The 14,773-nt window shown below is 39.7% G+C and overlaps 1 protein-coding gene across 1 annotated transcript; it reads right to left on the reverse strand.

The window, feature by feature from the left end:
* Positions 1–289: 289 nt before the first annotated feature.
* pecam1 (platelet/endothelial cell adhesion molecule 1) lies at positions 290–10,690 on the reverse strand. Its single transcript, XM_034143042.1, has 15 exons — positions 10,570–10,690; positions 10,440–10,463; positions 7,796–8,089; positions 6,610–6,906; positions 6,261–6,521; positions 5,861–6,142; positions 4,804–5,100; positions 3,972–4,253; positions 3,121–3,259; positions 2,908–2,975; positions 2,687–2,740; positions 2,091–2,183; positions 1,951–2,007; positions 1,308–1,330; positions 290–633 (listed from the first exon to the last, which is right to left on the reverse strand). The coding sequence occupies exons 1-15, from the start codon at positions 10,628–10,630 to the stop codon at positions 454–456; spliced, it is 2,412 nt and encodes an 803-aa protein (XP_033998933.1). The 5' UTR covers positions 10,631–10,690; the 3' UTR covers positions 290–453.
* Positions 10,691–14,773: the final 4,083 nt, after the last annotated feature.

Here is a 14,773-nt window from a genome sequence, read left to right on the forward strand (position 1 = left end):
AGTCCTACTTGCAGTGAGCCAGATCACAGCCAGATGGCGCCATGTTTCTACGCAGTGCTGCCTCTAGCAATCTAAACACAAAACAGTGAATCTCACACAGTTTATGAATGCACTTTCTCACTACTCCACTTGGCCACTTCAAAGACATCTCTCTGTATTCAGATTGTGTCAGCGCTGCCACCAGTGGAAGGATACAGACTTGATGGTCTTTTCCTTTGTGGACACAACACACTTCCGTTCTCTGTCTCGGGTTAGACAAAACTACCGGAGAATGAGAGACAAACACTTCACTTAACAAAAACTATTTATTTTGCTCATGAAAGACAAAGCAAGTGAATTTACAGCGTGGGATGTTCCTTGCAAAGCGTTACAATAAGTACATGAAGCACTGTTTGAGGTCTTTCAGAATAAAAGACTCCTAAGAAAAAGGGAATAAATATTCTTGCCGCTCAGTTAGCAGTCTGGCGTTGGGTCTGGGTTTCCTTCCCCGTGGTCAGGAATGGGGATTTGAACGTTGTCGTCAATCTCGTCTATGTAGTCTTCCTGGACAGTGTGGTGGTCACCATGGTTACCCTGGTCCTCACTGTGACTGTGATGTGTGTCGTGATTCAGCTCTGCATACTCCAACGACCCCTGAGAGGAGTGACAGAGAGCTGGATCACCAAACTGCTGCTGGCTGTGAGATGTCTGTGTTTAAGGTAAATCTTGTGTTTGTATGCGTACTAGTTTGTCTTAAACAGATTAACAAGTGAGAATATACAGATAAACAAAAACCCAATTTCAGGGCTTTAAGAAAATCAGCTTTGCACTCATATTTGATGGTGAGACAGAAACACATTTTTTTTTTTTAAAGTTTGAAATAATTAGAAAATAAGATAAGACAGGATAAACCCTTATTGATCCCCGTAGGGAAATTAAGGTGTTAAGCAGAAACAGGAAGAAGAAGAATACAATAAGAAATAAATAAGAAGATAAGAAATAAGATTTACCTGAGAAAATCATTTGAAAATAATAATGATTGAAATTGAAAATATAATACAAAAAATATTCAAAATAAATTATTAATACATAAATAATAATAAAGTATTTCACAAATTGTATAGTTATTTCCAGAACATTTGTGTCATTATAAAGGAATTATCAAAAAGGTACAAAGCAATAACATACATAATTAATTGTATTTGAATGTTCAGTTTCCTCTCTACACACAATAAAAACTGTGCACAACTAATTCATGAGTGTGCATCTGATTTTTTTTGTAGTGTGTGCATGCACTGTAGGTGTGTGTGACGTGTGTGTGTACTTACACCATCAGCCTGCTCTGGAGCACCTGCAGAAACAAAGGCAGAGGACGAGTTCAGGAAACAAAAGTAGTGTGGGGATTAAAGGCGGCTTGTATAGTCATTAACACTCCCATCACTCCCCTGAACAGCTCCAACATCCCAGGAAACCGTAAGCTTATCATGTGGCACACATTCACACTAACATGCACAGTCTTTATCGACAATTAAGTCCCATCTTTAAGCAGAAAACAGCCTATTATGTTGTTTCCCCTTCACTTGTGCTGCATCATTGTTTGCGTCCCTACAGCTGACATTTAAACCGTTAGGAGTTATTAGGAGCCAATGACTAAACAATGGACGAGAGTTTCCCCATGAGCGTGGAACAATGGAGCGTGTTGCTCCCTCCGTCTGAACGGATGTACACACTGTTTGGCTTTGATTGTTAGAACAGGAAGTTGTCTTTGACGAAAGCAGGAAGTGGACACCTGGAGACTGGGCCTTCTGTTTTAATGGGACATTCTTTCACTAACAATGCAGATGTTTACAGTTAGGGCTGATCCTGTTTCCTGGCGTTTTTTTTTTTTCTTCAAATGTTGGTGAGTGGCCTTGTTTCTCTCACAGCGTAACGTAAGTGGGATTTGAACGGAGAGCAGGATGTTGATCGTACCTTGTTTGGACTTCCTCACTTCGCTGTACACCGTCTCCGTGCCCTTTTTCACTGGAGCTGGCAACAACAAACACATTATTATTTTGGCATTGTTTTTTAATTATTCCACACATAATATTGAAATTCAGAGGGGGTCTCACCTCTGTTGGGGTCTGCCTGTATCGGCTGCACCTCAGTGTATCGAGGTTCTTGTGGCTTTTCTGGAGCGGTCACACTACTCTGGTCCTCGGACTCTGCAGTACAACACAGTATCAAGTTAAAAGTTACATATCATAGTATTTTAAATCAAATCAAATATTTTTGCATTCAAATTAGGTTATTTGGCAAGAAAAATGCTGTTAATATTGTATTATTTGAGTGTAGTGTTCAATTTATTTTTTCTTTGTGAAGCAACGCAAACAGAACCTTATATATTGTTTGACATTACAGGATCGAAGTAGCAGGGTAAAACGTGCATTGGGTATTTAATCACTAATACATTGTCTTGCATCTGTAAATACTCACTGGAGCACTGTATACATGTGCAGCTGAAAATATTCCCGACAAATACATTATTGACTCCCTTTTGAGTATCATTTGCTATGAAATGAATAAACATAAAAAAAAAAATGGAACAACGCACATGCTGAGTATCACATGCAGTGTAGAGAAGTCAGAAATGATTGAAAGACAGAGCAAACACTTCCTCTTTTTGTGGGATTTGTTGACATGTTGAAACATGTTTCAACACACTCACCTGAGCCTGATGCAGGTTCGCTCCAAACACTCTTTCCTATCATGCCTGGGGTGACTAACAGAGACAAAACACAACAGTCTCAATAGTTATTACGAATCTAGAGCAACTTCTTTCATTCTTTTAACAATAAAAAAACTACAAAAAACATTTTAAATTTGTTTTTCAAGTCCATCATTTGATCTTGAGTTTTGCAGCTCAGTATTTGTATCAGCAGACTTTACCATTAGCAGCGTCATTGGCCTCGGCCTGGGTGAGGCTCAGCCGCTCCGCCTTGGTGCTGGCTGACTTCCTGAGAAGAAGTGGACGCAAAACACAATCAGATTTTTATAACAGGAAACTGTACGGGTGTCACCTGACCACCTAGTCCTTGCTTTGGAAATGTCTTGCCCTTAAAAACACAGATTTTTGATAAGAACATGAGCAATGTTACTCACACTGACAGCTCGCCGGTTCTTCTCCTCTTGAACAGAAGCAGACGTCTTTTAAAGACCACGATGAGGATCAGCGCCAGTATGAGCAGGATGCAGATGATGACGACAGCGACGAGACCCTTCTTCCAGCCAGCCATCTTCACTGCAGAACACATTTGAATGGCAAGGATATTAATTGGATTTATATTTGATCATTAAACACTGCAAATAAATCTTTGTCACAGAACCTCAAACATTTCCTCTTAATATAGTTTACTTTTCAAGTCTGGCTATGTATGTTTAATCATTTCAATCCCTGATCATCCCTGAGATGAGAGTGAAGCAATCAACAATGTAAAATAATTCAAATTCCAGCACCTACTTTACATTGCCGAAGTAGTTATTATTTAGTTTAGTATTTTGTAAATAATATGTGATATTAACCCAAAAATATCCCTGTTATTAATCAAATAAGTCTGATAAAAAAACAAGGTTACTGAAATCCAACACCGTGAAGATGATTTGTAAAAAGTCTGACAACAAGCCAACAAAATGCATTTTCTGAATTGAAATAAAAATCAATCAGGGTCTAGCAAATAGTAGCTTCTTTGCCAATGCTCAAAATAACCTAATCTAAATTTGGCATAAAAATAGCAGCACCAACATTATTATTTATAGACATAGATATCGACATACTGTGTAACTTTAAAATGGCATAATTTCCTAAATAAGGCTTTTATTTCTGGCTTTGTGTTTGGTGTGATAAAACCATGACACTCTTAATCCCATTTTGGTTCAGAGACATAGACAAACATGAATCACACCCTTGACCATTATGTCTGCTAACATCTCTACTATCTCAAGTTAGAACACACCTGCGATGGTGACAGTGAGGCTCTGTTTGGTTTCGTTGGCCGGGTTGTTGCTCACACAGTAGTATCCCCCCCGCTGCTCTGCTCGGACATTGCCGATAGTGTGGGATCCTTCCAGGTTGTTGGAGGTTTGGGAGGCGAGCGCGCCCTCCGTCTCAGTGTGGTACCAGGTGTAGTTGACGGGGAGCGAGCCTCTCTGGACGGAGCAGAGGAGAGTCACGTCCTGTCCCTCGGAGATGTCCCCCGCGCCGGGCAGCGTGGTCAACACTGGTCTTGAGACAGGCTCTGCACGAGATTAAATGTAAAGTTAGTCCTACACAGAGGTGGAAGAACTACTCAGATCTTTTACTTGAGTAAAAGTAGAATTACTACAATGTAAAAGTCCTGCATTCTAAATTGTAATAAGATAAAAGTACAGTAAAAGTAATGTTTTTCCAGTATCACCCCTATCAGATTTCAAAATAATAAATGTTTGTGTTATCATTATTATTAATGCATTAATGTCAATGTTGCCCTTTGAAATGTTGGGATTATTTAAATGACTTGATATACTGCTGGGTAGTTTAACATCTAATAACACATAATGCTTTATCGTTTCATTTATATTCTGTATTATCAATCCATACCTGGAAAGTAGTTATTAACTGAATTTGTAAAAAAAAGTAAAGAATTGCCACCAAAATGTAGTAAAGCTAATGTATAAAGTAGCATAACATGAATATATATTCAAGTGAAGTACAAGTACCTAAACAAATGTACTTTTCTTTTCCACTACTGGTTCTACAGTCTCCAATGTTAACATCAACTTGTTTGAATAAGGCGTCACTCCACTCACCTATGATGTGTGAGCGGAGCAGCTGCTGCACTAACCCCACCTCTGGAGGTCTTTTTTGGCTGTTTTTTGCGTGGCAGATGAAGTCGTTGAGGACCGAAGTCTTGTAGATGGCTGAGGAGTTAAAGATGGCATGCTCCCCCGGCTTGTTCACCACGACGACCGTGGCCAGGCTCTCGGGGGTGAGCAGGGTGTAGGTGATGGGCAGGGTGCCGTTGTCGCTGTGGCAGAGCAGCTGGAAGCGCTTTCCCAATACCAGCGTCCCCCCCACCACACTCAGCATGGGCTTGGAAACAGGAACTGGGGACAAGATAATTAGCCAGTTAGTCAGAGCAACAGAAAGGAACACGACACAGATAAACAAGAGTTAGGAGCCGGGCCTGCAGCACTGTGAGGAGATACTTAGGAGCTATAAACGCTAATGTTAGCATAGAAAATAAGGTTGTATTGCTTCATATAAAACACAACGAAAGTTAACAGCAAATTGTAGTGTTGCTTCTTTTCCATGCAAAGACACATAATGTCAAAAGCACTAGAAGAATACTACTACTATACTACTACTTATATTACTACTACTCTACTACTACTACTACTACTACTACTACTACTACTACTACTATTATTACTACTACTACTACTACTACTACTACTACTACTACTACTACTACTACTACTACTACTACTACTACTACTACTACAGCTGCTGAAGCTACTAAAGCTACTACTACTACTTATATTACTACTGCTACTACCACTACTACAACTTCTACTGCTACTACCACTACTACTACTGCTACTACCACAACTACTTATATTACTACTGCAACATCTATCTATCTATCTATCTATCTATCTATCTATCTATCTATCTATCTATCTATCTATCTATCTATCTCCTTACTTAAATATCAATGATGATACATTTTTGTAGATGCTTCATCCAAAACTTAAACAAAGGCAAGAATCAAATAAAAATATTATCTGCACATTGTATTAAAATGTCCACTTGCTCTAAGTCCAAACCAGCAGTATGCTCAACTTCCTGCACGTGATGACTCACCTTTTGCTTTAACAACAACTGTCTGGCTTTCTTTTATAAAGCTGTGTGTGAGGGTAGCGGCTTGGGCTTTGCAGGTGTAGTTGCCGTTTTTAGAAGGCCGCGCCACAGTCGTGTAAGTGTCTGAAGAGATGATTTTTTTGTTATGTTTGTAGATGGAGAACTTGATGCTTTCGTTGCTGAACTTCTCGGGAACATAAATGGTGACAGAGCAGGTCAGCTGAAGGTGGTCTCCCTCAAAAATGTCGACGGGCTCCACTCTCAGCTGTGGCTTTGAAAACAGCTCTGTTGGAGAGGGAGAGTAAAAAAAAGCATTATACTTAAACGTGTTTAGGAGTTGATAGATTTAAATAACTTAATGTCATATAAGTTATCTCACAACTAACTGTTATGCAGTCCTTGCCTTTGACTTTGATGGTTTTATAGGTTTCTTTGTGCACATTGCCCCACTCCGCCTTGCACACAAGCTCCCCAGAGTCGCCTTCTTGTGCGGTGAATCGATGACTGAGGCTAACTGGGGCCTGCTTGAGGATCCTCCTGTCTCTTGTCAGGAAAACCTCAACGTTCTTGGGTGGATTCACCACTTGGCAGACCACCTCTATGATCTCACCCTCATAGACCTCAAGGGAGGGCAGCACGTTCATGATCGGGGAAATATAGAGTTCTGCAAGACACAACAACGCATGTAGGTCAATCACACACATTTCTTTTATCAATCAGATTTTCTTTGTGGAGACATAGCAGACAATCACCTCTGACTATCACTGGAATCTCATCGCTGCTGTTGGAGAGTCTGACCCCAGAAACTAAGTTGACCTCATAGTCACAGTACAGATGGCTGTCTCCAATCACCCTCAGGACCAGCGTGGTCACTGCTGAGTTCCCGGTGGGCGCTGGCTGCTTTATCTTTTGAATGTTTCCATTCCTTAATTTCTGGAAAAAACGGAAGATGAGGGATCCTTTTTCCTCCGGAGCGCTGCAGGAGGCGGTGAACTCCTCACTCCCATAGGGCGAAGTCTTATTCAAATACAGGATGGGGGTCTGCAGGCCTGAGGAGAGGAAAAAGTCAATAGCAGAGTTAAAGTAAAGTCAAACTGTTGGTTCAGATATAATAGTTTGAACTGCCTGGGAATGAGGTGTGTGATATTCTGTATTATCTGAACTTTCTCAAATTACCACCAACAATGAGGATCTGAAGTGTCATACGCATAATTGTGTGTTATAGCCCAATATCGAAATAATGTGAATAATTAAGTTCAACATTATCCTTTACATGGTTTGTTTTTCTAAGACAAAATACCTTTTTTAAAAAAACATGATTGTATGTTAAATGTCCAGTCTTATTTTCAGATGATTATACATTAATGAAGCATATTTCTGAGTATTATATTCCTTTTCTGATAATAGATACCCTTACAAATCAATTATACCGTCCAAGATTTGAATACCAACAGCTTGAATTATTTTTAACGCATTAAAAATAACTTCACATCTTCATTTCCGCAGCATATACAGTACAATGGTTGCTTATTTTCTTCCTATAGCTCCTACCAATTGTCCAACATTAGAGTTTACTAGAACAAAACTAAGAGCACATTTAAAGAATCATAGCGTTCTTCAAGGAATAACTTTACAAAATAATAACGCCGCAAGAAAGTTCACTGTGATAGATATTAACTAAACAATATGCTTGTATATGCTTCCTGCAGAAGGCAGGACATCTGAAGACTTCTGTCATGGCTGGCATTAGAATACATTATTCATCAATTGTGAACAAAGAAAACATTGGGTATGTATGCCTAACTTTTTTTAAACTCTCCATAAACGTGCTGATATATGGGTCAATTTCAGCTACATTATCACATTACCCAGACGCAAGCAATAACATAAAACAAATCCAACCAATTAAAGATAAATAAACCCTAGTTTGAGCTCTACCTATGACGTCGAGTTTTTGGCTATAGCTGGCTCTGCTCTTGTCCTTCACTGTGACGCGACACTCATAACTCCCAGAGTCAGCTGCCCGGGCCGGGTTCAGCTCATACACGAGTGAGTCCTCTGTGGTGGTGGAGGAGTTGATGGGGATGTCGTCTCGGCTGAGCTGGAAAGTGTGTCTCAGGTGAGGGATGTTGTCATGGCTGACTCTGACCTGGCAGTGCAGGGTCACCGGTGTCCCGCTCTGAACGGTGCTGCTGGGTAGGATTGTAAGGCCGACGGTGTCTATAGTGTATGCTGCGAGTACAAATACACACGTAAATAGAGACAGAAACATGCACAATAAATAATAATAAAGACTGCATGTCTCGTTTATTAAACCAACATCAGGGGCTGATAATAATACAATACAACAGTCTGGGTCTATTATTCTCTCCACAATAAAGGTGAAGGAAGGCGCTCCCCGGCCCCGTCTACTGCACAGTAAGCAGGAGCGGCTGAAGGAAGGAAAAAGCTTCAACAAACAGCGTCTGACCCTCTCATCACCCCTGGGAGAGCAGTGTTGATTTATCCCAGCTTTTGCTCTCCTTTAGCAATAACAGCGTACCCTGCCTCTACAGGAACCAAACAATCACTTAAAAGTCCACATCCTGAAAGTACTGTTGTTAGTTTGGGCTAACTGATGTAGAGTAGAGCAACTGAGGCAGTGAACGACTTTGTTTACTCCATCATTTCCAGTTTAATGAGTTAGATTAAATCTGGGGTTGCGTCTGGAAAATCTGGACAAGAGTGTTATTTCAAATCAAACAGTTTCATGCTTTCTGTAGAAATAGTACAAATGTAGAGAGACAGTTCCTTCCTTCAAAGCTGTGGAATAAAAGCTTTAGACCAGGGGTGTCAAACTCAATTTAATCGCAGGCCACATCAGCATTATGGCTGCACTCAAAGGGCCGGTTGTAACTTATATATAAATATATATATATAAAATAATGTATTATATTACATTATTGCCTCTGTATTGGATTATTATTGGATAGGGTAATAACTTCATAATTAACTACGTCTGAAAGCAGAAGTCTGGGGCAAATCATTTCATGTCTCTTCAGTGAGAATGTCACAAAATGATTTAAAAAGAAAAGCTGGAAAAAAAGTCAAAAAAAGGAAGTGACATTTAAAAAAAGGAAGTGACATTTAAAAAAAAGAGTCAAATTCTGAGAAAATGGCACATTCTAAGAAAAAAGGCATATTTAGAAGAAAAAAAGTCAAATTCTGAGAAAAAAGTCTAATTTGAGATGCATTGTGGGACATGTAGTTTATGGGCAACGTGCTTCTGTAAATCGGCATGTAACCGTATAATAAACATATAAAATTCTTTGCAAGCTCTTGTGGGGCCACAGAAAATGAAGTCACGGGCCGGATTTGGCCCCCGGGCCTTGAGTTTGACACCCCTGCTTTAGACTGTTAGATTATTAAAGGTGGGGTAGGTAAGTTTGAGAAACCGGCTCGAGATACACTTTTTGTTATATACCATGGAATGCTCTTAACATCCCGATAGCAATGAATATATTAAGTGCTTTGACAAAAAATCCATAAAAAAATGTCATCTGTGGAAGCTGTAGTACTGTAAAAAGTACGACCAATCATTTTAGCCGGCCCGGCTAAAATAACTGGATGGCCTACCTGCCTGTCAGCCTTCCATCTGTGCACAAACTTATCTCGTGCCCTCATTGGTCATGTGCGCGTTCATGTGTGTTGGAGGAGGGGCTCTGTAAGGAAGTGGCAGATTTGTTCCGGCTGTGTATTTTCAAATTCTAGCGATCTCGAGCCGGTTTCCCAAAAATTACCTACCCTACCTTTAATGTAAAAGACACATAAAGGTATTGCTCTTTTAAAGGAATAGTTATTTGTCCTCTTGCAGAGTTAGATCAGCAGCCAGTAACTTGTGAGCGTAGCTTAGCATAAAGAGTGGAAAGAGGGTGAAACAACTAGCTTAAAAACATTCTACCAGCACATTTAAGGCTCACCAACTATATGTAAGTCCTATTTTGTTCAATCTCTGCAATACACCTATAAGTATAACAATTACAATTTGCTATTTGAGCTTTAGAGGTGCTTTTCCCCTCTTTCCAGTTTTCATGCTAAGCTAAACTAACCAATTGCTGGCTGAAGTGTCACATTGAGCGGGCGCACATGAGTGGTTTCAATATGCTAATCTAACAAAGTGTTTTTCCCCAAAATGTCCAATTATTTCCTTATAAAAGTGACTGCCTTTATAGTCACCTAGGAGCTCCAGATAAACACTGACACAACAAAAAAACAAGAAGCATTGAGACAAATGCAGTTTGAAAGCTATTTAAAAATCGAGAGGTTCATTCAAACTCATGCTGATTTGAAAGATTACCCAGCTTCACCTCTAACTGCTAAAAATAGCTTCAATAGATCTTACAAAATACTTGAAAATATCAAGGAGGCCAGCAGTGCATGCTACAATGCCCACTTCCTGCAAAAAATAACTGTGCCAGGTAAAAATAACTTTCTCATTTAATACAGAAAGGACTGGATAACCTGAAACTGTCTCTTCAACCCCCTAGACCAATTATTAAACAATAGTTACAAATAATATACAGTCCAATGAAGTTCTACTTACACGACTGTCCTCTGGCACACTGCCCTGTGTGAGGAGAAAAAGACAGAAAATACAGAAGTGAGAATCACCAGATGAGGTTTAACTGAGGGGAACATCCTTTATCCTTTGCAGCACAGAAGTGGGTCCTTACAGGAGTGCAGGAGGCAGGTGAGAAGCAGCAGCAGCATCAGGTTGGGGGGTCTGGAGTCCATCCTGAGTGATGGTGCTGGGAGATTAAAACCCAGCCTCAGAGGGCCGCCGGACAGAGGCCAGGAGGGCAGGGACGGGGGACGAGGGAGTGCCGTAGGAAGGGAGAGGCGGAGGAACAACTCGTAGTGTTTCCGGCGGTGATGGTGGTGGGGGGGGGGTGTTCCTCGTCTTATCATACACACTGCTGCTTGACTGACCAGGAAATGAGCTACTTGCTCAGGAATCTAGCATTTGCTGCCTTTCTCAGTTTTTCCTCAACATGGATCAGTCAGGGTATTTCTTAAATAGATCCATAATTAAAAGGTGTTCTTTACCCCCAAGTTATCATTTGATAATCTCAATATCTCCTCCTGTGTTACTTTGAATGCATGAAGAAAACTTAGATATGCTTAATGCCTAAAAGTTATTTTTTTAAAGCGAATAAACAGAATTTAAGAGCACGATAGCTTGATCAAGATGCAATGTTTGTTTATGTTTTTAACCACAATACATGTGTTTGGGATGAAGTGAGCATACTGCAAAAGAATCAGACTTTGATAATACTGCATGAGTTGTGTGAGGGTAAATAAACAGATGTTTTCATTTAGTTTAACTGTTTATGACAATCCCCAAATGTACTTCCATTCATCAAGACTTTCCATTTTTGGATTACTTGTCCGTGTTTTCTTTAAGCAAATTATCATTTTGGGATTGAAGTATTCTTTTAATGAGGATAATAACCATTTTGAGCTAGGCCGGAAACATTTGGTAACATCAGAGACTGGATTGTTGCTCTCCAGGCTTTAAAACAACAAACATCAGGAATTATATAAAACCATAACGGCTCTGCTATGCCCACAATCTCTTAAAACCTCTTAAATTCTTAATGTCTGCTGATTTTTCCGCTGAACAGCAGCTAATACTACCGAGTCATGATCCAAATCTCTGATGAAAATATATCCAAACATTCAGCGTTTTGATATATACACCACCACATACTTAATCCTCTCCTCATCCAGTGCTCCTGTTAAAGCTGTGAGATGAAGCTGTGAGCCAATGAATCATTAATAGGATACAAACTCAGAGATGAGAGATGATTTAAACATGATCAAGTGTTTGGGCAATATGGGGAGAAATACACAACATAAGGGAATGTCAGATTAATTATAGCTTCATCTTGAGATATCAGTCATGCACTTAATCTACTATTCAGTCAATGAGAAAATTAGCCGTGAATAGGCAGGCATTATTGTAAAACAGGTGTAGATTAATCTTTTAACAGATATTGTAGTTGTCACGGATGTTTCCCCGTCAAATTAAAAGCCTTATGCTATTGGATTTCTCTAGGAAACTATTCTCAACAGAGTATATTTCCAATTATATCACATACTGGTAGGAATTAATACTTTTTTTGTCACAATCACATACATATTTTAATGCTGGGATTGTGGTTGCATTTGCTTTTAAACTCCAGATGTAAGGATGCAGTGCTGAGCAGCATCTTGCAGTCCTCAACTGTGACCACTAAGAGCTGCTGAAGTCTAACAGGAAGAAGGTCTGCTCTGCGGCTTTATCTGGAGAATACTCCCAGTCGCTTTCATTTGTGCCACATTTTATAAACAACAAATGTCTTCAGGCAGTACGCAAGAGCTTTTTATCTTCTACAGAGCTGCAGCAGAAGTGACCTTGATGGGAGACCGCCATGTTTTTCCAACAGAAACTGTACTATTTGACTAATGCTAATAACTATGAATGGTACCAGTCTGACACAGTAAAGAATCAGGCTGTTTCCTGAAGCGTGTGTTTCAAGAAGATCTAGGTAATCAAAGCAATCAAGCAGATGGTGCAATTGGCAAATACCGCCTCCAATAAACATTTAAAACACTAAAAGAGCATAAAGTAGGACGTTCAAATAATGTGTCAGCTTGCCATCTTTATCCAATTAGGTAAAGTTGTTTTCATTGAGACATTCATTATATATTCTTGAGTCCTCTCAAAGCTCATTTTCAAATCTAGGTCTGCATTAGTAATCATAACAGTACTTTGCCAAACATCTTCCACCATTTCAGTGTTCCTCTTAATATTATTCAGAAATCCAATACACAGTCTACTTTGAAAGTTGTGTTTACCTGGTCAGTAGTAGGGTGCTGACCATGCCAACAGGTCGCTGTCCTACACTAGCAGGACAGGGGTCGTTAGAAATGTGATTGTTTTTGATACAAATGGCCCATTGCAGCCCCTCATACAGCTCTGCTTGTACCCTAATCTGCTCACCTCTTCATTTCCACTGAATTTGCATTTTTGACTGATCCCTAGAGAGGGTGAGAGTTTAATTGTACATCAGTGGGATACACACTCAGCGGTGGAGCAGAGTTTTGCGGCTGGTTGTGTCTCTGTTAGGGCTGGATAATGGTAATGATGTGATAACTTGACATTATGACCTGCAATTATTTTGTCTTCCTGACACATCAGCTTGATTTCTCCTGCTTCAAAATACACCTCACTCATCCAACTGACTCATCAGGCTGGATGATATTACCTGCATGTGTTTACTGCATTTTCTAAGGGCGATCCAGAATATTTGACTTTTAAGACAATTTGATTCAAGGAGACTAATTTGACTCCCAACCTCGCAGTTTAATCATTGCAGCAGTGGGAAATTGGTTTTCTGAAACAAAGGATCATTCTGTTCGAGCTATATGGTGGCTGAATGTCTCACAATACATACAATGACTTGTTTTTTAACAATAAATCCCAGATCAAATGCACGCTAAAGGGACTTTGAGCATGTTTTCTCTCAGTGATTGTGATGTTATGTTAAATGTTTGTTTTTCATGTATTGTGTCTTGATATTTGTCTATGTTGATGTTACACATGGAGCTGCTATGATGTAAGTCAAATTTCAGACATGAGCTATCGTATAATACTACTTATACAAATTTCAAAAATAACTCATATGCTTTCCATCACACGCCTTATTAAGCATCATTAAATCACTATGTAAAATCATTAAAATATGCATATTTGCTGCATCTTTCGGAACAGCCTTTGGCTACTGTTTCAAACTCAAATAAGCACAATGTATAATTCATTTTGAATTTATGAATGTTTTTCTGTTAAGATTTGCAAGGGGAGTCGCATAGAAACACCTGTTAAGGGCTTGCAGATGTTTATCTATTGTTTGTAAAATGCTACAATGAGGGGAAGATTAAGTTTTACAACCACAAAAAGCAAGTAAGCTAGAAATCTGTTCTGTCAGTCTGTCTGTCTATGAGTCAATCCCCTCTGCCATATTTTAGTACTAGGCTATGGAAAGTGCCGCACCAACACCATTGATGTCCATTGTTCTGAAACAACAGCTTAGCAATAGCCACATGTATCAAGGCCAAAGATGTTGTTGTTTTAATATTTCTCTATAGATGCATCATTCTTAAAAAGATAAGGATCAATGAGCAAAACCCCAAGAAAACATGAATCAGCGATAGGCAGGACTTGAACAATCAGATTCGACTTTGTCAGTTTTTGTCGGGACAGCCCTTGTGTTTTCATGACTGTAAAGAGGGTGTTGCAGTGAAGGGAGTGATGGATGGTGGCCACGCTGGTTCCATTGACACCGTCAGTTCTCTTAGGGTCCAGAGCGGTGATTGATGTCTTCGCCCTGGGCGCCATCCTGCCAGCCCAACAGGTTCTGGCTCCGCTGCACACTGTAATATGGATCCCCGCGTGTTGAGAGTCAACCACTGCAATGATCCATATCAACACAAAACATCAGATGAAGCCAGAGACAACATGAGAAACAGCTTCCTGAATGTGTTGCGTATTAAATGAACGGTGCTGTTGTCTCTGTGAATTACACAAAGACATCCAACACATGTCGGAAGAGATAAGTATAAAACACATTTGGACTTCATTTAGGTCGATGGGAAATGGGGATGGATAATAAAAAACTTAATTGAACGACATGAGATGGGAAATATGATTCTGCTTCAAGGCAAAAAATCTTCAGGGCCTAATTACAAGCACTCAGCTCGGGCTTTGTAGAAGATGCAGCCTGTGCTGTTAGAGTTTTAGGGGACATATATTGGAACAAATTGTTTAATACGACAAGATAGGAATTGTATGTGGGAGAGGAGCGCAAATCACTCTTTATATAATTAATGGTAACA

The sequence above is a fragment of the Trematomus bernacchii genome, unplaced genomic scaffold (assembly GCF_902827165.1).
Source record: "Trematomus bernacchii unplaced genomic scaffold, fTreBer1.1, whole genome shotgun sequence".
NCBI classification, from domain to species: domain Eukaryota; kingdom Metazoa; phylum Chordata; class Actinopteri; order Perciformes; family Nototheniidae; genus Trematomus; species Trematomus bernacchii.

Coding starts and splice junctions, on each gene's coding strand:
- pecam1 (XM_034143042.1), bottom strand. CDS start 10,630: ATGGACTCCAGACCCCCCAACCTGATGCTGCTGCTGCTTCTCACCTGC. Junction 6,143..6,260: donor TAAAACCATCAAAGTCAAAG/GCAAGGACTGCA, acceptor CCTCTCCAACAG/AGCTGTTTTCAAAGCCACAG. Junction 5,101..5,860: donor AGTTGTTGTTAAAGCAAAAG/GTGAGTCATCAC, acceptor TCTTGTCCCCAG/TTCCTGTTTCCAAGCCCATG.